General features: G+C 43.4%; 1 protein-coding gene across 3 annotated transcripts in view; it reads left to right on the top strand.

The window, feature by feature from the left end:
- STK39 (serine/threonine kinase 39) overlaps positions 1-23,449 on the top strand; it is a 317,482-nt gene that overhangs the window by 122,824 nt on the left and 171,209 nt on the right. For all 3 annotated transcript variants that reach the window (XM_060409809.1, XM_027964892.3, XM_060409810.1), the window contains exons 9-10: positions 7,043-7,091; positions 7,194-7,259. In XM_060409809.1, the coding sequence (XP_060265792.1) occupies positions 7,043-7,091; positions 7,194-7,259 (115 nt within the window). The remainder of the gene's footprint in view (positions 1-7,042; positions 7,092-7,193; positions 7,260-23,449) is intronic.

A 23,449-nucleotide genomic window follows, 5' to 3' on the forward strand; every position in this document is an offset into this window, starting at 1 on the left:
TGTCCTCCCCTTTAGCACTAACTAGATTGTAACCAATGGTCTTTGTGATTCTTAGTTGAGATCCCACCTAGTGGTAGTGATAGGTAATCACAGTTCCAGCTATTTTGATAAAAGATTCTGGAGGGTAGAATTGTTGGGCTTCCCAGGTGGCTCAGTGGTAAAAAAATCCTTATTCCAATGCAGAAAACATGTGTTTGATCTCTGGGTCAGGTAGATCCTCTGGAGGAAGAAATTTGGCAATCCACTCCAGTATTCTTGCCTCGATAGTCCCATGGACAGAGGAGCCTGGCAGGCTGCAGTCCACGGGGTCACAGAAAGTCAGACACAAGTGAGCGACTGAACATACACAGAATTGTTAGTGTACTTCCTGATATGAAAATATATCCCTTTAGGAGACTCATAGTTTTGTCAAAATAGACCATCATACTTTATATTTAACATTCCATCTATTTTTCTCAATAATCTTGAAAGTGTTTCCAGGTTTAATTTGTTATATGAGCTCAAATGTCAGGTTCCCATCACCCCACTAAAAAATAACAACAAAACTGTTAGAAAAGACCTGTACAGCCGATATTCAAATTCTTACGTCTTTCCCTCAAAGTGCTCTCTTAGTAACGGTATTGATTTACAAAGGATGAATAGTTTAAGGACCTTTAAAAGGCATTTCCTCTATGACATAATCTTCGCGCCGTTGTGCGATTCTCCTCTCTAACAGAGAGTATTAGTGGTGCATGACCTTCCCAGGTGTTTCATTCTTGTAATGAAAAAAACACAGTGTAGGAAGTTTGGGTAACGATGATTCGGGAGATGTGAGGATGGAAAAAAACAGTATTGTGATTGTGGAGTTACCTATTAAATAGGATGCAGTTAAAATATGTATTCATGACTGAATTAATAAGTAAACATTGAATTGTCATGCAAGTCTGAAAGTGTGAATATTTCCTGTCTTCTCTGCCTTTGCTTATACTGTCCAAATATTTTTCCTCTTCTCCTCTCCCCTTTCCACCCATCTTTCACAGCTTCGTTCAAAGGCCCTAAATTCTCAAAGTTAGATACATTTGGGTGAGCGTCCTCGCCCTTCTTCCTCATCATCTGTATGCCTCAGTTTCCTTGTCTGTAAAATGGGCTCAATAACATCAGGTCCTAGCATTGCTGCGGGGATGGAACAAGATAATGCATTTAAAGCAGAGAACACAGTGCCTGAGTATTTCTAAGTATTCCTGAAATTGGGATTGCCATTTTCTTTCTTTCTTCATTATTCGCCTGTCTTTTCCTAACCAGTGGAGTCATTGCAACTTCTGGTTTCCTACAGCATTCAAAGATATGTCTCTTGTAGCACTTACTGCGCTGTGTAGGTTAATTGACTTGCATGTCCAATTTCCTCATGAGTTTCCTAGGTTTTTAGAAGGAGAGTCTGAGTCTCTCATCTTCCTCTCTGTCTTTCTGTCAACAGTGACTGGTCTGCATTACATACTCAGTGGTATTTCCTGAACACCTGCAAGCAATGGGGGAGCTTGCAATTTGGGGATGATTTAGACTCATTGAAAAGAATTTCAGAGCCAAACCAGATTGTAGTGGGTTGAGAGAGGGGTGAAGGCAGGAGTTTTGATCCTTATATTTATTTCTGTTGCCAGCATATAGATCCTCTACGTGTAGTCTAAAAGCAGTTAACTGGTACCAACACCTTGGTTTTACTGAGTGCCTTTTTTTTAGCAATGAGTGAAAACATATCACTGGGTAACAGTGACCAGAACGGAGTCATTGCAGTGTGAGAGCCCTCAGGCTAGCTGAGAAGGAGCTGTGCTTTCTATCAACCTCAAGAACTCTTGGAACTTCCCATTGCCTAAGAGCTGGGTGTCAGAGTTCTTTGCCTCATCCAAGTCTGTGCCCTGCATTTGCATAGACAAAGATTTGCGTATATTTGCATAGCAGAACATTTTGTTATTCTTAAAAAAAAAAATCCTTTCTCTTAGAGGCTACATATTTCATATGGATGGCAACTATAAAAATAACTAGCATTTTTTGGGCACATTTTTCCATCCACAAAGGAGTTGATGTTGCATAGATGAATCCATTGGAAACAAAACTTGAATATTTCTTTGGGAGGGGGGCCAAGGTGAGAAATACAGCTCTGCTGGAGGTGAGTGTATTGTTAGACGTTAAAATACAAATTTTCAGAGCTATTTAAACTGTATCATATTCATCCTGAATCCTTTGAACATTATTTTAAGTCTTGGTGGACTTTGGCTTATCCACACATATTTGAATCCTTTAAGGGATTTTCTTCTGAAAATGTTGGTGCTTGCAGACTCCTTCCGCATTGTTTTTAAGGGTTTAAAATTGAATCATTGTTCAAAGCCTAGGACCTCATTACAGTTGCTGGTATAGCATTTTAGCATTTCTTGTAATATGGTGTTTGCTTGTAATATTGTATTGCTTGATAATTGTTAGTGGCCTTATAAGACATAACAATGCTTGCAGGATTCTTTCTACTGTAGTACTCGGCTAAGAGGCAGGCAGCACTAATGGTTCCTGCTTTAACCCTACACTAGTAATCTCCATGGGCTTCCCAGGGGGCTCAGCAGTCCCAGTAAAGGAGATGTGGGTTTGATCCCTAGGTCAGGAAGAGCCCCTGGAGAACGAAATTGCAGCCCACTCCAGTTCTCTTGCCTGGGAAATCCCATGGACGGAGGAGCCTGGTGGGCTGCAGTCCATGGGGTCGCAAAGAGTTAGACACGACTGAGCGCACACAGACACACAGTAATCTCTATAACGTAAGAGTAAAGCACGCAAAACATATAGAAACCCTAAAACCGAATGGGCAGTGTGCATCTTGATTTTTCTCACACCTTCTCTCACGTTCTTCCCTTCCTCACTCCTCCTGCTTCTACTTTTCCACACTTGTTTTGGAAGTAGTTTGACATATGTAGAATTCAACTATAAAGGGATCTGCTATTTAGGTCTTCTCTTTTATAGAGTCGAGGTTACCTGTTATTTAAATATTAACCCTGTTAAGAAAGGAATGTGGCTTTTTAAACGACTTCTCATTTCTCACGTCACTGTGTTTCTGTGTCTGTCGATGAAGTTGAGTAGAGTTCAGAGAACAGGGTTTTCTCTTCAGCATGCTTTTCCTCTTGACAGTCTTGATGACCGCAGAAATGGCCTTGCTGGGGAGGGAAACAGTCCCGGGCCTGTATCCCCGGGTTGTTGTTGTTGTTCAATCACTCAGTCATGTCCAGTGCTTTGCAACCCCGTGTTTTAGGCTTCTCTGTCCTCCACTTCTCCTGGAGTTTGCTCAGATTCCTGTCCTTTGAGTTGGTGACGCCATCTAAGCATCTCATCCTCCGCTGCCCACTTCTGCTTTTGCCTTCATTCATCTCCAGGTATATCTGGCATTTCCCAGCCTTCTCTTTACATGGGTCCTACACTTGACCTTGGTAAGCTGAAGTGAGGAGTTGGGGGTTTAGAGGAGAAAGGAAGGCATTTGTGACTTTCCTTCTCATTGCACGCAGATACACTCTTTCCTTTTGTTTCTTGTTAGCCCGAGTCTTGTCTTCATTACATCATTCTCCTGTTCTCTACTATATTGAATAGATGCTTCGAATTTGGTGCTAACTCTAGTTCCAGAAGTTGTAGTTTGGTGCTCAGATGTCTAGTAGCATCACTTTTACCCCGTATTTGATTCTGGCATGAAATTGAGCTATAGCAGTTTTGTGGTCTGTGTTAGGCTTTGGGGATACAAAAAAGTGAACACTGTGTGGTCCCTTCCTTGGAAGGGCTTGTAACCTAGTGAGGTGGAGGCAGGGAGATACAGAAACAGATCATTGCAAAGTGAGTGTGGGTAGATTGGTGTGTGAGCAATGAATTCTACTTGTAGGAGCTGGGAGAAGTATCTTTGAAGATGGATGCCATTTAAATGGGTTCTTGATGGATAAGCAAGGGTGTGCCAGTTGGTTACAAACAATTCTGAAGCACAGCAGTGTGCTTAGTCATGAAAGAGCAAGGCGTGGGTGAGACCGTCACTGTGTTTGGAGGGTAAGTTGATGTGGGGCATGATGGGAAGATCTCAGGCCACTAAAATCCTTTAGGAGGGATAAGAAAGTATTTTTTGTTTAGAAGCCAGCTAGGGAGCAGTGTGGATGGTGGGTTGGAATGAGGAAGAGAGAAGTGGCAGACAGACTAGCCAGGAGATTGTGTCAAAACAGTATTGACCAGAAAAACAGTGAAATTGTAAGTGGCTCAGTCGTGTTCAACTCTCTGCGACCTTATGGACTATAGGCTGCCATGCTCCTCTGTCCATGGAGTTTTCCAGGCAAGAACACTGGAGTGGGTAGCTGTTCTCTTTCTCCAGGGAATTTTCCCAACCCAGGGATCCAACCCAGGTCTCCCACATGGCAGGCAGATTTTTTACCGTCCGAGCCACAAGGGAAGCCATTTGACCAGAGAGAGTGGAGGATTTCAACCAAAAGAGTGGCTTTGAGTTCCTTCATCATCTTAATTTTCTTAGCTTTCTTTTCTTTTCACTTAAAAAAATTAAATCTAGGTTATTTTGAACGTGTCTTGGTTTTTGAAATTTGGTTTCATAGTGTCAGTTGCCAGACATACCCAGTCCCTCGTGTAATGGTTCTGAATGTTCTCAGTAGCCGTCTCCTTCCCACGGACACAACCCATGTGTTCGAATGTTCTGACCATCCTCTCCCCGCCTGACAGCACAGTCTCTTATCTGCCAGGTTGTAAGCTGACGAGGGTGGTGTTTATGTCTGTCAGCGTCATCAGAGTGTGCCTAGGGTCTAGCATGATACCTGACAAATAGCCGGTGTTCATTGCATACTTACCGAGAGAATGAAAGAATGAATTTGCAGTTGCTGGAAGCAAAAAACTCTACCAGTGATCTCTTAAGAGTAGTCTACATTTAAAAAAAAAAAAAAAAAAAAGCAGCCTAAGTTAAATCACTTCAGTTATCCTTTTTAGTTCTAGTTGCCTGCTAAGCAAAGTACAGAAACAAGGTCCAAGGTAAAAATTCCTGAATTTGAATCAACTTAGCAAGGAACATGGAACACAGAATGTAAAGTGTGGCCCACCTGTCATGTAGACCTTTAGTTACTCAAAGAAATTAGCAATTAGAGGCTGCTGGTTGCATTGGCTGTGGCTGTTTGGGGTTCTTAGTTAGGTACTTGTAACCAGTGTTCCACTTGAAATCGAGGAAAAGCGCACTAATGATTTAGAGAGAAAACTTCTTTGCACAGAAATGCAGTCTATGGCCCCTGCAGACTGTCACAGTTTGTTCACCATTGCGCTGAATGACGCTCCCTAATTCTTTAGCATGCTGGGTCCCTGGACACATTTTAGTGGGGCTTCCTGGTTCAGAGCACTGGTTTCCAGTCTCTTCAAGTGTGAGGACTCCCTGTAAACTTGGATCCCATAGCACAGTAGTCTTAGGCACTTCTACGATCACTGCCTGAGAAGAGACCTGCTGATACTCACTCGGGCTTCCCTCCCCCCTCCCAGTTTTTTATTATGAAAAATTTGAAACATACAGAAAAGATGATAAAATAATACAGTGTTTACGTCTTTGTAAACACCTAGATTCAACAATTATTCACCTTTCTCATACCTGCAGTCCCTGTTATCTCCATTTTATTGGCTGAACAGAAAATAAGGAACAAACTTACGACATCAGCGTGCATTCCCTCCAAATAAAGACACATTCCTCCATCCCTGAAATACTTTTCCACACTTAAATAGATGAACAGAAATTTACTAAAATTGCCCGCTGCCTAGCACATTCGCCCATCTCTATTTCTAAATGTCTCGTAGCTTCTTCTCCTCTTAAAATTCAAAACTCAGGAGAGGGTCACACGTTGCTTTTGGTTTTATGTTTAAATCAGTTTTCATCTAAAACAGCCCCCTCACGTCTCCCCTTTTCTTCTACGACACCAACTTTTAAAGAGAACAGCCCAGTTATCTTGCTGACTGTCTGTCCTCTAGGCTTATGTGATTCTTTCTGCATGTCTGCAGGAACTACTGATCAAGGAAGTGGTTCTTTGTGGAGAGTGCCAGTTATTTAACACAGAAGGAATGACGGAAGTGGAAAAATCAGTGTTCTGCCGCCTCCAGTGACATAATTATTTAAGGCAAAGATGCCAAAACCAGCAGGTGGAAGATTCTCCAGGACAGGATATGCATGTCATGGCAAAGTGTTATCCAACAGGATACTTGCCAGTTGCAGTGGGGCAGACTTACCTTGGAGAGCTCTCAGGCCTGGGGACCGAGTGGTTCAGCATAACATCTGTCCCGGTGAAATAACCTATCACCATGTGCCTCCCAGTGCCGCAGTAATTCCAATGTGCATCATCTCTGAAGTCCTTCCCCCAAGTACTTGTGTCAGCCTAGCAAGGCCTTCTGACCCAACTGTCAGTTTGTGGGGAATACAGGACAGAGGGACAAGTGGCACTTGGGGGAACAGTCAGACTAGCCTCACCGTGCTTGTAAATGAATGGCTTTGCGTCCTGTTAGTCACTGTCAGACTTAGGTTCCTTGAAGACCAGTAGTCCAGGTACTTTAGACAGGGTGACTTGGTGGGTGGATAGTGTGGTGGTGCGCACGTGCGTGGTCCCCTTGCAGACACCGCCGCTCGTGGAGAATCGGAGAACACCGTGGACATAGTTTCCTTGATAGGGTCATACCGCCGCTTGTACTGCTTCTGAATAAATACAGGGAGTTAGCTCAAAGACGTGTCAGTCTGCCACCTTTTAGAAACCCTGCATTCACTTAGTGAAGTGTAAGGAAGGAGGATGGAAAGTTGATCATGCCCCAGATATTTAACTTACAGGAGTTTATGTGTTTTGCAGTAGAGGTGTTTGAAAAGAACTGCAAAATCGGTGCCAGTTTATTTGGTGCCAGCTTATGATGAATTTAGTCTGTGGTTTGCTATTCCTGAAACTGGTCTTCCAGAAAGACTCTAGGATTAAGTTGTTTCATCAAGGCAGTGTCTTTATTGAGTGGTCATTGTTTCAACTCTAATTTATTATTGATCTTTCAGGCCCACAGCAGCAGAACTTTTAAAATGCAAATTCTTCCAGAAAGCCAAGGTAACATGCTTAAAAACCCAAGTAAATCTGCTATTTTAAAAATCACTATGAATTTCAGTGTATCATATATGATGTCAAACCTTGGGAATATTTGTTTTGCAGAACAGAGAGTACCTGATTGAAAAGCTGCTTACAAGAACACCAGACATAGCCCAAAGAGCCAAAAAGGTAAGCGCCCTGAGCACTCTGGCCCCAGTGGGAGCCTCTCCCCCACCCAGGGAAGTGGAGCCTGTAGAAGAATAGAAAAAGATTTCCACATAATCAGGGTGTGTATTTAGAGGTCACTGGGTTAGCGATTACTCAGATAACTGCGTTTTGCCTTTTGGTTGCCTCAGGCTGCAGCTATGTGTTTGGGGGTAGAAACAATGTGAAACTCAAAATGATTTCATTTTTCCATGTATTGGCTTTGCTTAAAGAAGGTCAGAGGGGAGGGGAGGGGCTTGTGTTGAGACTAAAAGACTGGAGAGGTAAAATATCTTTGAATATCTTTTTTTAGGGGGTGGATTATACCAAAGATGAACAGTCATTTTTAATCAGCTTGAAATGACAAAGCGAAAAAAAAAAAAACCCTTTCGTTTTTAATAGTTATTTTGAATATCTGAGTGACAGAGTTTCTTTTCTCTAAAAGACCTTGATTTTTTCTGTAGTCTATGCTATGTTAACTAAATTATGTTAATAATTACCTAAAAAACTGGGTTTTAGATTTTTTAAAAAATGGTATGTATGTGTGAGTGTATTTATGTGTTGACCCAGAGTTTTTCTTGTTTGTAATGATAGATTTTATTATGGTATGAAACTTAACAAAATTTAACCTCAGATTTGGTTTGGTTTAGTTTGATTTTAAAATTGTATTAGATATTTAAATTTAAAATGTTGATGTAGGCACAGATTTAGAAAGGGGAAGGTTCTTTTTATTACCTTTTTTGTGATTAATACTTATAGGGGAAGTTGACGTGAATCTAAGTAGTCTGCTCTGTTAATAAAATTGGCCAAGAAATATATGCATGAGAGGTTGCATCTCGGATACCTAGGTAATAGTAACTTGGACTGTTAACGTCTAGACACTGCTTTTTCTAAATCACTGGGTATGAAATACATTTAGCTGATGCTTTCAAATTGCTTTAAATATTAGATTTTAAAATAGACTTCAAGAAATGACCCATCTTGTGTGGGTAACTGAGCCCGTCTTGTGTGGGTATCTGAGCCTGTCTCTAAGACCTGCAGAATTCTTTGGAATGGGCTTGTTCTCAGGCTGTGAGTCTGGGTAGTTGATGGGGGATCACTGGCCTGACTGTGGAGACGTGAGCCAGGGCTGGTCTCTGGGATGGCTCTGTAGTGAAAATTTAGCAATATTCCATCAGAGTGAGACCTCCCAAGGGGCAGCATAGAGAAGCCAGAGCTTCAGTTTGAGGCAGCAGAAAGTCGAGAGTACCCACCAGAGTGCGGGGACTCTGTCCAGACGGCTTAAGGAGGTGCCTAGAGTGTTTGCCTGGGGTGTCGAGGTCTAGCATGGGGTCCTCTGATCAGATAACTAGAACATCAGCCACAGGTGAAGAAAGGTGTTAGAAAGCCACTAACGTGTACAGTGTGTGCCCCCAAAGGCCTTTGCTTCGGTTTCCCTCTGATGTCACCGTGTAGCTGCTCCCAGAGGGGCTTCCCAAGCCTGCGTCCTGCCCAGGCCACCCGCTCGGCCCCTTGTGCAGTGTTCCCCTCCCAGGCCGCACCTGCCTGTGCTTAGTGCTGCTCCCTGAGCCCCCTGGCCTCAGGACCCTGGGCTGATTTTGTATCAGAGGCCGCCTTCTTTGTCTTCTGAGTCCTCTCCACGTTTCCCTCTGCACCGTTTCTTGGAATGTTTCCTCCTGTTTTTAATTGAACGTTTGCAGTAGATTTCTGTTAATAACTCCTCTCCTACCCCATTCCACCTTGGGCACTGCTGCTGCTGCTGCTAAGTCGCTTCAGTCCCATCTGACTCTGTGCGAGCCCATAGATGACAGCCCACCAGGCTCCCCCGTCCCTGGGATTCTCCAGGCAAGAGCACTGGAGTGGGTTGCCATTGCCTTCTCCAATGCATGAAAGTGAAAAGTGAAAGTGAAGTCGCTCAGTCGTGTCCGACTCCCAGCGACCCTGTGGACTGCAGCCCACCTTGGGCACTAGTGCAAGGTTAACTGTCTAATCACGTCACTTAATTGCTCAAAAGTGGTTTCCAAAATTATTCAAAAGCAAATAAATGGGGGGAAACAAGTTGCGTATCAAATAAAGTGCAAGCTCCTTAGCCTTAAATTCATGGCACCATTTCACCTTCCCTCCTTATACCATTGATCCTTGAACAGCACACCAGCCCTCTGTGCAGTCAAAAATCCGAGCATTAATTTATAGTTTGCCCTTGGTGTATATGGTTCTTCTGTACCTGCACATTCACTGAATTGTGGATTGTGCTGTACTGTAGTGACCACTGAAAAAAATCCATATGTGAATGGACTTGCACATCAAACTCGTGTTGTTCAAGGGTCAGCTCTAATGTATACTGAGCTTAAAACACCTCTAGTTCTTACTACATAACCCGTACTGCCCTTTGACACTTCATCAGCAGAGAACCTGCTCAGGCTGTCGCTTTCCTTTTTTTTTTTTAAAGTTTAGATTACGTATTGTTACATGTTACTGGGTTGTGCATTCCAAATTTCTTCTCGAATGTATCTTAACACAGAGCTCCTTTTGGGAGATGGTTTTCCAACCATGTCTTAATGCCCTTTTGTTTGCTCCTTGGTCTGAGACTTAAACCTCAGGGCTTGTCATTCATTCCTTCAAAAGGAAAATGGCCACACATTTTAAAGTCACACAGAGACGAATGTGAATTAGTTCTTTAAACATCATAATAGAAAAGAGAAGGGCCCCACAGTGATTTTATTCTGGCTCTCCAGCTTCATTAAGTTGGCTGTTTTCCTGTCATAATTCTCATTTTGAAGTGTAAGTTGGTTCTCAACTACACGCCATTCCTTGCCCTCGGGTTCCATGGCTGGTATGCCAGCCGGGACAGCATCCATCAAAATGCGTGTCTTGTTCATAGTAAGTGCCCGCAAATGTTCGTTGACTCAATGAATGCATGCTTCAGTGGGCCAAGGAAAAGCCATTTGAAACTCGTTTGTCACTCTCTTGAACCTCTCAAATGCCTGGCATATGCTTGTCCCTGGGCTTCCTGTTAATAATAAACCACCCTCCTTCTCCTGGGCTCATGATGTTGATAAGCATCTGTGCTGTTCCTCATTTGAAACCCCTCATGGGGGCTCGGCCACTAGGAAGTAAACACTATTTTAATCACCATGTGAATTGCAAACCTTTGTGGTAAGATGACTCTTCACATGTAGGTTCTTGAAGTGTTTAAGTAAATGTAATTTAAAAATCGATACAGAGGAGCCGCTAGTACTGTTTGTGATACTCTTTCTTGGACTTGTCTTTATTGGCGTCTTCTCAGCTGTCTCCCTTCCTGTTTGCTGTGGTGCCCCTAGTAAACTGTGCTCTAGTTTCTTGCTTGGGGATATGTTCCTGAGAGGCTGCTCTTTGTTAGTACCTTGATTTTTGTCTCCTCAGTTTATTGTTTTTAAAACAGAAACAGTTCATTGATACACCAGTGTTTACATGACAGCTGGGTGTGTTGACCAAGCTTTGGACGTTTCGGGACCCAAGCTGTTTGAAATTCATTGTCATAAATCATCATCTCTGCTGCTCCTCCCTTATGGTGATCCAAGTTAAGAGCTGTTTGTCAATACGTGTTTTTCTGTATCATGAACAACCCTCATATTTAGGAGAGAGAGGGACTGGTATTGTAGCTGCCCTTAGGAGCCCATGGATCCCATCAGTTCAGTCGTTTGGTGTGAGACAAAGAGTCTTCTCATATTCATGATTGCCCCAAATGTGAAGCGTTAGTTGAGCGCCACATAGTTCCGTGTGGGTAGGTGATCTTGTCTGCATCCAGAATAACGCCTCTAAATCAGGAAAGCACATTAAAAAATAGAGACAGACCAGTGTGTCTTCTCTGGTAATTTAGTGACATAACATGATTTTGTGTTTTTGGATGTAATAGTAAGTTCAGAAATTAAGGATATTTTTGTTTTTTTCCCCTGGAGGCAGAGAGTTTGGTCCATTCGAGGTCCTTTTGCTGAAAGATAGTACTGTTCGGGAATCAGTTTTGTTTATTTATTCATGGCTCTGTTGGGTCTTTGTTGCTGCCTGTGGGCTTTCTCCAGTTGCAGGGGCCTCTGGGTGCAGAGCAGTCTCTAGGTGCGGACTCCGTAGCTGGGGCATGGGCTCAGTTGCCTCGTGGCATGTGGAATCTTCCCAGACCGGGGATCCAACCTGTGTCCCCTGCATTGGCAGGCAGATTCTTAATCACTGGACCACCAAGAAAGTGCTTAATTTTCTTTCACCTTGATTTTTCTGCCTGTGAAATGGAAATTCTTTCTGACCTCAGGAATGTGGTGAAGGGTGATGAGAGATTTGGTGTTTCTGGACCATAAGACACTGTAAATTCTAAATGAGAACATGCTAATAATGACCCAGGAGAACAGAGTAAGTGCAGCTGTATAACTTTTCAGCTTATTCCTTATCCTTGTGCATGAGAAGAAAAGGCTTTATTTTCTTCTCATGTGGCTTTTTTAGGGGCCTGTCTCCAGCTGTCTTTTGGTGTTTGAAAGCTTGACCGAGTATTGTTCCATCATTAACATTCCTGGAATCGCTGGGTGGAAAAGGTATAAATCATTCTGTTAGAATCAGATGCAGATGATTAGGACTCTGTGCACTTCCTGCAGGAGCATCTGAGTATCAGAGTTGGCTGACATCTTTGCTTTATGTTTGTGAAATAAACCTTGAGTCCCCACATACTCACACTCATATTCATACACTTGCTGTGGCTAAAGCTCACTCATGGCAGGACAGGGGCACCCTGCCTAAATGCCAACCCCTTAGCTAAAAAGTACGTTGGCCAGAGAAGGGATGAAGTGGGGATACACGGTGTGTCTTTTCAGTATGGTTGTCTGTGTTTTCATGGGAAGTAGACTCACTGGAGGATTTATGGTTTGCATTTTCTTAATTATGAAATTGAGGAGTTAAAAATGGTTAGTGATTATCAGGGGGAAAGGGGTATTTTATCACTGCTACATTTGGGTGAAGCCATCGTGAACTGAAAGAACTCGGATGGTGTTTGTGGGTACCAGAATTTGTTATGTCAGGCTCCGAGATTGGTTTTATATTAATGAGCCGAGGCTCCATGTGGTCCTTCTGTGTGTTTAGGAATCAGTAGGTAGGAATATTATAGTTCACATTTGAAACTTGACATGTATTGATAACTGGTACTGTTTTTACTTTTTATTTTGAAATAATTTCAGACTTACAAAAATGTTAGCAGAATAGTATAAACATTTCTCTATATTTTCTCTCATGCTTTCTTTTGGAACGTTTCAAAGCTACAGACATGATGCCCTTTATCTTTAAATATACTTCAGTGTGTATTTTCTAAAAACAAGGACATTCTTTTATATCACAGTATGATTGTCAACATCAGGAGCCTAACACTGATGCAAAACTATTATTTAATTTTCAGATCTCATATAAATTCTGCCAGTGATAATTTACCTGGTGTAGGACCCAATCCAAGATCATATAGTTTTATCTCTCCTTTAGTCTTCTTTAATCTGGAATGGTCTTTCTTTTTCTTTTACAACTGTGACACTTTTAAAGAGTACAGGACAGCTGTTTTGTAGTTTGGGTTTGTCTGGTAATTCTTCATGATTAGATGCAGGGCATGCATTTTTGATGGGACTATCTTGTAAGTGATGCCGTGTTCCTCTCTGTATATCATATTACAAGGCACATGATGATTTAATCCTTCATTGGTGATGTTATCACATGCTTAAGGAGTATCTGTCAGCTTCTTCACTGTAAGCACAATTAGCTCTTAATAGGAAGGACTCATTAATATTACATTCCCTCTTTATATTAAAACATTAAAAGGTAAAGTGAATGTATTTACTGTGCTGGGTCGTTAGTCCCTTTTTGGGGAAACGTTTCTGCTTTGTGGCAGTATGGTTGTACATTCACAGGATATAAACGATAGGATTTCTCTATAATTTCCCAGCAGCCTCGCAGACAGTGAACGTTTTGCTAGCCTGTGATGTTCAGATTGAGGTGAGCGGTGACTGGTGCTGCTGCAGCCTCGGAACCAGGTCTGGAAGCGGAAGCATTTGAACCGGTGTCCTTTGTTGGCCGTGCTGCCTGGTCTTCCAGATGGAGCCAAGGACGCTGACTTGGTGCTGCCCTGGGGCTGAGAGGGTCCGCCCAGGGAGTCTGCCTTTGACTCACACTGGACGCTCCATTCAACAGTGGCTGCTGTGGATATCATGTATTGATCAATAAGGAGAATAACTCTCGTGGATACCGCAGACAGGCAATTTAGAAATATGCAGTGAAACAGGAAGCAAGGAAAGAGGCCTTAAGGCAGGTGGGAGAGGAGGGGTGACGTGGGTGGCTGTTGCTGTTGCTCTGGGTAGAATGGAGTAAGAGCCCATGGAAGCCTGCCAAAAGAAGGAGAGAATGACCGTCATGATGTCATCGCCATTGTCCAAATGTTCTCTGCCTCATCAAGGCGCTGGCAGTGGTTGTGGGCCAGGGCATCCCCCTCCACAGCAATCCCCTCCACTGTGTGAAGTGGGGGACGTGTGTTTGTGAAGAGCCTAAGAACACTAGGAATTAAGTACACATAGAGCTGCTATCCTTTCACACCTGTTAGATTGCTTTCAGAAATGCTTCCTTATTTATTTGAAACAATTGTGCTCCAAGACAGGTAGGCAGGGCAGTTATTATTATGCACTGCAGAGGAATGCATGAGAGCTGAAAAGATTTGCTTAAAGTCACATTGCTTAAAGAGGCAATTCTTCTTTCTGCTTTGGTGCTCTTTCCACTGAATTATACCTCAGAAGAAAGAAGAAAAGGGGGAGGAAAGGAAGGAGATATAGATGGAGAGGGTGGGCAGGGTTGAACAGCACAAATAGGAATGGCAGGGGCTTCCCTGGTGGCTTAGATGGTAAAGCATTTGTCTGCAGTGCAAGAGACCTGGGTTTGATCACTGGGTCGGAAAGATCCCCTGGAGAAGGGAATGCCCACCCACTCCAGTATTCTTGCCTGGAGAATTCCATGGACAGAGGAACCTGGTGGGCTACAGTGCATGGGGTCGCAAAGAGTCAGACACGACTGAGCGACCAGCACTTTCACTCTGCTGTCAGGAAAAGCAGGCTGTCGGGGAGGCACAGTTGTTGTTCTCAGAGCCCGCAGTCTGTTCTTTAATACACATGATGGTGATGGAGCGGGAGTCCATGCCGTTCGTGGGCACAGGAGAACCCTGCAGACTTCATTGTAGGAACGTGGTGAGTTTGCCAGGGTTCTTGCAGATACGGAGACAATATGTGATAAAAGGGCTTTGGGGATTCTAAAGGGAAGAGAGATGGCTAGTAGGAGTTTGGTAGCATTAGCAGTTGTTAACACCTGCCAGAGGCTAGGTGTCTCATTCATAAAATGCTTTTGAGGACTAAATAAGGTAAGCGTAGAAAGTGGATAGCATGATAGTTGGCACAAAATAGTAAATGACTATAAATCTAATTATCATAATCATGGTAAATTTTATTATTTTCATAATCACACATATGGCTTTACTGGGCTTCCCTGGGGGCTCAGATGGTAAAGAATCTGCCTGCAGTGCAGGAGACCTGGTTTTGATCCCTGGGTCAGGAAGATCCCCTGGAGAAGGAAACGGCAACCTACTCCAGTATCCTTTCCTGGAGAGTTCCATGGAGAGAGGAGCCTGGCAGGCTGTAATCCATGGGGTCGGAGAGTCGGACAGGACTGAGCAAGAGACACACACACACACACACACACACACACACACACAGACACACACACACACAGCTTTACTATTACGGTTTTATTATAATATCACTGTTGGTTTTTGTAACCTTTTTCACTCCTGCCGCTGGGGTACCACTGCTACCATCCCCGTTTCTGCTGCAATAAGGGCTGCTGCCATTACGACCACTGCTGCCAATAGTGGACACAGGGTGCGCAGACAGATAAAAGGATACAGTGCAGCCACTGCGGCTTGCCCTTCAGTGGGGAATATAGTGCCTGCATCTCAAGACCTGGAAAACTCAGAGAGCAGCAGGGAATAAATGCCTTAGGATATGGGTGTAGAATGTCCTACAAGGATGGAAAAGGTCTTGGAGCTGGTTCGTGGGGGAAAGAGGGAAAGGGAGAAAGGGGGACCCATACTTACTGTGGGTCTTCACGCACATGCACAACCCTTGGTTTACATCTATCTCGTTACTAAGTTCAGTTCAGTCGCTCAGTCGTGTCCAACTCTTTGCGACCCCATGGACTGCAGCACACCAGGCCTCCCTGTCCATCACCAACTCCCAGAGTTTACTCAGGCTCATGTCCATTGAGTCCTTGTAATAATCAGTGAAGTCCCTGGGTAACAGGATAGAGGTATAATATGTTAGATTGTTACAGCTTGTTAAGAAAAAGCTATACATTTTGAAGAATGAGTGAAAAAGAGCAACCAAGACCATAAATATCTCCTGGTTTGTGATTCTTCCGTTTGCAGACCTGAGAATTGAGACCTAGGTTGGTTGGGCCCTGACCCACTTCATGCTGTCATATAGTAGCCAAGTCTGAAGCCAGGCTCCCCGTTTGCTACCATTTTGTCGCTTCTTTTAGTTGATAAAGAGGGAAAATGGGTTTGAATTTTTGTAAAATTGCTTTGCGCTTCCCCCTTCTTGGAAGCTTATCATTAATTTATAAGATGTTGAAGTTTATACATTATCAAGCAGCCGGAGAAGAAATTAGCTGATTTCAAATGCTTAATGGGTGGATTTTAGTTTTGTTCCAGGTCTGCCCAGTAGAGGGCGGCAGTGGGTTCTAATTCTGTGTGGTTATGAACTGCAGGCTGACCCAGCTTGGCTGAAGGTCTCAGGTTTGCTCAGAGAAGGATCTAAAGTATGTTAGGTCTCTTCTGAGCTACTAGGTACTAGTACTGAGTACTAGGCACCTCTATCAGATTTTCTTTTTTTCTTTTGGGCAGGAGGTTGAAGGGTGATGGTTTAGGTATTTCTTGTTATTACCACTTATCACTTTAAATTACATTTCCTATTAACAAATCACAGTAATCTGACATGCATTTTATATAATTCATCTCCAAAAGAAAAATCTCAGTTTTGAAGATAATTGTATTTTGTGGTCAAATTAATACAGTTTTGGGCGATGAAGACATTTCCAGAAAGTTCACTGGCCCCTGCAGTTCTCCTCAGAGCCAGATCAGTAAAGAAGGAGGGAGTCAAAGTGCATAACTGGGAAGAAGTGGACAGAACTCTGTGTGTCACCACATGAATTATGGGTTTAACGTAAATACTCCTGATGCTCTAAGTAGGTTTGAGGATGCGTGTTCCATCACTGCTTTGTGTTTCTTTCTGCATTCCTCATGTTTTAAAATAGCCATTATGTGAATACGGGCTTCCCAGGTGGCTCAGTGGTAAAGAATCCTCCTGCCAAACAGGAGACCTGGGTTTGATCCCTGGGTCAGGAAGATCCCTTGGAGTAAGAAATGGCAACCCACTCCAGTATTCTTGCTTGGGAAATCTCATGGATAGAGGAACCTGGCGGGCTACAGTCCATGGGGTCTAAAAGAGTCAGACACAGCTTAGCAACCAAACAACAGCAGCAGCAACTGGGAATTTATTGTACTGAGGAACGCATGTTCACAGGGAGGACTTTGGTGATTTGGGGGTGTTACTTTTCCTATCTTAAAGCTGAAAGAACAGTTGGCCAAAGGTTAAAGTTATTGATTTAACTGGACAGATGTTCCCAGAGTGTAAGCTCATTGTTTTCAAAAATTTTAATGCATTGCTTTTAGGCAGGTTAGAATGCAGACTCTTTGGTCAGAAAAGTGCTTTAGGCCACTAGGGGGTGCTATCAGAATAGTGAATTTCCTCAGAGTCTCTGGCCAGGAATTGCTCCCCAGTGTGTAAAAACCCTTGTAGATGTTTTCCTTTTGCTCTGTGCCTGATATAAGGAGCTTGACTGGTGTTTATGCTGTGAGTGAATTAGGCAGAGCGGAGGATAGAGGAAAAACGAAGAGAAAAAAGCATCATATATCACTTTCAGTTCTGTTGATGAATTGAATTTAAAAATTCATACATTCTGGGTCAGTGGCCTCTTTCTGGTGACATTTGATTTAGAGCAGAGAGGATCCACTCTGGAAACTGTGATTTGCTAACCCCACTGGCCTCATTTAGGACAAATGTTTGTATTTTCAGATTGAGGTCTCTTTTAAAAATACCAGTGGCTTAAGAGAGCATTTTAAACTTTTACTGATCTTGGAGGTCCACTTTTAGAAATTTAAACATAATGACATTCTGAAAATATTATCAGAGCTACTGTTCATACAGATGAACTTGTAGAGAACTGATTGTGTTCTGTTACCAGAAATGAATCAGCGGAATCAATGGCCTTATTTCGCATCCAGTTGGATTTCTGAGATCTGTGTGTTCAAATGCATTATGTGCTTCATTTTTGCCTTTGGGAAATTTGATAACTTTTTCCAAAGCTTGTGTGCCTCTGCTAACTTTTTGAAACGTAATTGGCACGCGTGTGCCAGGAGGAGAGCCGCCTGCCTGCCTGCCTAGTGTTCGCTGAGTGTTACTGATAATATACTGATTACCATTAAGAAAGTTTGTCTTTATTCACTGTTACAACTCATACTAATACCATTTCTTTTAAAGCATATCACTTCTTTTAAAAGTAGATGAACCGTGAGGAACGGAAAGGAATTTGGCTGTGGTTGCAGAAAAGCTAGTGTAAAAACTTAGCAGATGCCTTTTTGAACTTGTGAGAATTCTAATACGATTGTTCCCTCTGCCTGGTTTAAAACGTCAGTGGCCTCTTGTCAATTACAGGGTAAGTAAGTGTCAAGTTCCTGCCACTGATTAAGTTCGATGTTACTTGTAGGGTTGGGCTTCCCTGGTGGCTCAGTGGTAAAGAATCTGCCTGTGATGCAGAAGATGTGGATTCAGTCGCTGGGTCAGGAAGATCCCGTGGAGAAATGGCAACCCTTTCCTGTACTCTTGCCTAGGAAATCCCATGGACAGAGGAGCCTGGTGGGCTACAGTCCATGGGGGTCGAACAGACATGACTGAGCGGCCAGACGCCAACAGCACTTGCAGGGTGCGGCCACACAAAGCTCCTGTGATGTGTGTCTGGCCGCCTATCCAGCTTTTCATGGGCCACTTGCCACCTCACCCTGGACACACGCTTATAGTTACTGACTCTTCTCCTTTCCAGTCAACACACTCCTGAAATCCCACGTGCGTTTCCCATGAAGGCGCATGTACTGGTCCCTCTCTTTTCGCTTCTCCCTGAACTTGTATCTTCCAGGCACTATCACCTCTTTAGCGGAGCTTTCTCATGGCAACACCTCCCCCCCTCAGCCCTGCACTCCAGACAGCTCATCCTTCCTTCTTTCCTGCTGCTTCTGAACCTTGTTGCACTTGGCATCATTGGTCGTTTATTTCCTCACACTTTTGCCTTCTAGACTGTGAGCCCCTTGGGTGCAGGCCTGGTGTCATATTATCCCCCAGTACCCAGCATAGTATCTTGGTCAATCAGTAAGTATCTCTGGAATTAAAGTTCGGCAAGCAAGGTTGTGAATTTTCCATGACAGGCTTTGTGGGAGTTGACGTGAGAGCGTGAGCGGGGACAGAGTGAATCTGCTTCTGGTTTTGCAGGAGAATTGTTAAGGTGTTTTTCAGTTGGCGCTCCATCCTTGTATTTCAAGTCTGTGACTCGGAGTTTATCTGATCTTAGGTTGAAACTCCTTTGTTGTCTCCAATTTGCTAAGAGTCTTGGGTGAGCCAATTAATTCTATTTACCTTTGCCCCCTTGTCATAAAACGGAATGGTTAGATTTTATTGTCTAACAGTTGTGTATTATCCACTTTGGACTATTTGACCGTGAAAATGTCATCCCTGGCACTCAGCATATTTCCATATTGTAATTTTCCTCACCTAGTCAGTATGCATATGTTTTCCTGTTACCGGAAGCCACGTCTAATTAGGAATATATTTTGAAACTACATTTAAATCGGTTTTTAGTACTCTTTCATTCTGGATTACCTGTTACTTATTTCCTCATTTTAGGGGAAATGATTAGATTGCACCCTTATATCATGATTCTGTAAATCTTTAAAACAAGGCCGACATTATGGAGAAGGGAAGGGGAAAGAGACAGAAAATGACAGAACTTCTGTACTTAATTCAGAACAAGAGAGCTCCGTTTCCGTGGAAGGAATGCACGTGTTTTGCCCTCTTTCCTCCCTGTGCTGGGCTGTGCTTAGTTGCTCAGCCATGTCTGACTCTTTGTGACCCCATGGACTGTAGCCCACCAGGCTCCTCTGTCCGTGGGGATTCTCCAGGCAAGAATACTGGAGTGGGTTGCCTTGCACTCCTCCAGGGGATCTTCCCAGCCCAGGGATCGAACCCAGGTCTCGCCGCATTGCAGGCTTTTTCCTCCCTAGCCCCTTACCAAGTTGTGTAATGAAATGAGAGGCCAGCAGAGGGCATGATGTACATGCTTAAAAAAGCATGGAGAGTCAGGTGTAGGGCTCTGCTCATTCTGTTAATCTGATTTGATTGGCATAATAGAGATGCATGACTCTGTTGTTTTTTTTAATTGAGTAGTAGTTTTTAAAATTTCTTACTTTGAAATTCAGTAATTTTAAAAGGTATCAAAATTCAAGAGGCCCAGTTGCGGTTGTGCTTTGATATAGGATTTTCTAAGCTTCCCATTAAAATTAGTCCCACAGATTCAAATACTAATTTGAAAGAGTATATAATAACTTAAAAAAAAATTGGTTTTCCTGACATACACACATACAGAAAGGCAAGGAGTGTTTGTAAAACTTACAAAGCAATAACAAGCTAAGAAATTCAAACAACAGCCTTTAATTTAACCCAAATTTAAAAGACCATTTGAAATTGTTTTGATTGTTGTGCAACCAGCTTGTTGGCTGATTATGTCAGCTGGGGAGGAACTGAGAAGGTCCTGCTTTGTCCAGACCAGAAGGACCCCTTAGGGAATAAGGACAAGGTGCTGAGCGGTGGGCTTTTCTCTGACTTTATGGAAAGCAGAAGGAGGTAGATGAAGGAGAGAAGGAAAGAGGAAGATGAGAAATCAAGCTTGGAAAGAAGCAGAAAAGGCCCGGAGAGAGGGGGAGGCACTTGGTCAGGAAGCAGGGATCCATGGAAGTCTGTGATTGGAAGTTCGCGACCAAGCGTGGGCTGAGCAGACAGGCCCCAGCCTGACCCTGGCTCTGGCGCTCACTCCAGGGTAGCCCGGAGCGTCCGCTGAATGCCCTGTGCTGCATCTGTGAAACGCAGACTGTTCAGGGCTTCCCACTGACGGTCCAGGGCGAAAACCAGAGTCCTTCCTCAGGCCTCTAGGGTTTGGAATGGTCTAGTCCCTTTCTCACCTTCAGCGATTGCGTTCTCCGTGGTTCTCCACGTGTCTATGGCCTGAGGCTCTTAGAGGAGCTGCTTGCCTCTAGCCCTTCCATCCTTAGCTGACCTCAGTCTCAGCTCTGTCATTTCTCCAGAAAACAGAATTGGAATTATGCTGTGTTTACTGCTCTGTGATCTACCTCCATTTTCATTTAAGATACCTGTGGGCACTTTTTGGTGTCAACATAGATTTATACAGTCATTTTAAATGACAGTATAATATTCTGCTACAAGAGTTACTATGATTAATAATGAGTTATTTCTTGATGGACAGTTAGATCATTTCCTTTTTTTTTTTTTTTTTTATCGTTAACCATACTGGAATGATGGAGAAGGAAATGGCAACCCACTCCAGTATTCTTGCCTGGAGAATTCCATGGACAGAGGAGTCTGACGGGCTACAGTCTATAGGAAGGAGTTGGACACGACTGAGCAGTTTTCACTCCCTTCACATGCTGGAATGAGCATCATTGTACGTGTGCTGCTGCATGTGATGTTACCTGTTTTGTTAGGATATGTTCCTAGGGGTGGAATTGCTTGGTCCAGCTTGGTCAAAGAGTATATGCCTTATAATGATCGATGTCTGGTGGCTTATTGATGTCTAAAGTGGGAGTCTTGGTAGTTGAAATCTCACACTGAGCCTCAGGTCTCTCATCTGCAGAGTACTATATTACTTACACCATGCTTAGTCCGGTACTTAGCATTTGATATTCAGTATTATTACTTATTTACTTTTGGTATTGAAATGTTTTCCCTGTACATTTATTTTCAGTCTTTCTTAGATCTGCAGTCAGCTATTTTGTAGAGCGCATGAGAGAACTTCTAGCAGTTTTGCAACCTTGAGACTTCCAGTAACTTTAGGAGAGATTAGAATTCACCATGATCGATAGAGAGCTTATTATGGAGGGCCCAGCTTGGGATCCTAAAGTCTTAGAGCCATTAAAGGTAGTTCAGAGAGAGCTGTTGGTGGTGAGAAGTATGGCAAGCCCTATTCTTCTTCAGCCTGCCCTTGGGTAAGGAATTATTTTCAGCGTGGGGACGAGGCTGAGCATCCCGTGTTACAAGGTGTTTCTGCCCATTATTCTGTCACTTTGATCTCTTCTGTTCAGAACAAACAAATGATAAACCAGCTGCCAGCCTGTGAGTAATGATCAGACCATTTCTGTCATCCCTGGGTTTATGGTTTGGAATTCTCATTATGAGGTCTGATGTCAGCCATTTGTGCTGTTGGCCATGCCCAGCATCTATGCTTGAAGGGTGGTACCGCACAATTTGGATACTGAGCTCTGCCTCTTTTCTTTTTGCTTTTGTTATATACCCATGTCCTGGTTCAGATCCCTTACGATCTTAACCACATTATAGCTTTTAAAATTGTAACCCCCATTTTTTTCTGAATCATTGCATAGTATTATTATTTTTCTTTATAATTTTATTTATTTATGGCTGTGCTGAGTCTTTGCTGCTGTGTGGGCCCACAGGGGCTATTCTCTGTTTGCTTCTCATTGCGGTGGAGTCTCTTGTTGTGGAGCACGGGCTTTGGGGCACTTGGGGTTCAGCAGTTGCGACACGTAGGCTCTAGAGCGCAGCCTCTATGGTTGTGGTGCCTGGGTTTAGTTGGTCGGCAGCATGTGGGATCTTCCTGGATCAGGGATCGAACCCACGTCTCCTACATTGGCAGATGGATTCTTTACCACCGAGCCGCCAGGGCAGTCCCATAGCGTGTTTTTTAAAAAGTATAAGCTTGAGATTATACTTCCCCCTGGCTGCCCTCTGGCTGACTTTAAACCTTAGGGGAACTCGGGTTCTTGGAGCCTTGCTTTTCTCACTTTCCCAAACTCCAAGAGTTTTGTGACATTTAAATGTGACAGTTTATATCAGATGCTTTTACAGCATCTGTAACATAGCAGGGATTCATTACTGCCTATGCCTTCATCTCCTTCCCTCGCTGTGCATCAGGGGACGTTTTGCAAGGAAGGAGGGCGTATTCCACGAGTGAGCAGGGAAGTATTTAAATGTCATGTGAGGATTGTCTTTTATTTTCTCAAGGAAATTAAAGTCTAAAGTTAGTGAATTGCATCCCTCTATTTCCTTCCCTCTTCCTGTCTCTGTAGAACCTCAGCTGCTAACCCTTGTTCTTCAAATAAAACTGTTCTCCTTCTGACAACACACACAGTCTTACTAGTTTCCTTGAGGACTTCAGATTACTGAAGTTTGACTGGAACTCTATTATTTATTCCTGTTTTAATATTACAATTTCTAGTTCTTTTGTTTACTTAACGAAAATTTAAGTTACAATTGGGAAGCTTCCCTATTTAATGTATTTTTAACAACTATAATGAGCTTATCTGTTCAGTTCAGTTCAGTCTCTCAGTCGTGTCTGACTCTTGGTGACCCCATGAATCGCAGCACGCCAGGCCTCCCCGTCCATCACCATCTCCCGGAGTTCACTCAGACTCACGTCCATCGAGTCACTGATGCCATCCAGCCATCTCATCCTCTGTCGTCCCCTTCTCCTCCTGCCCCCAATCCCTCCCAGCATCAGAGTCTTTTCCAATGAGTCAACTCTTCGCGTGAGGTGGTCAAAGTACTTGAGTTTCAGCTTTAGCATCATTCCTTCCAAAGAAATCCCAGGGTTGATCTCCTCCAGAATGGACTGGTTGGATCTCCTTGCAGTCCAAGGGACTCTCAAGAGTCTTCTCCAACACTACAGTTCAAAAGCATCAATTCTTCGGCGCTCAGCTTTCTTCACAGTCCGACTCTCACATCCAT

Source organism: Ovis aries, chromosome 2 (genome assembly GCF_016772045.2).
Source record: "Ovis aries strain OAR_USU_Benz2616 breed Rambouillet chromosome 2, ARS-UI_Ramb_v3.0, whole genome shotgun sequence".
Taxonomy (NCBI): Eukaryota; Metazoa; Chordata; class Mammalia; order Artiodactyla; family Bovidae; genus Ovis; species Ovis aries.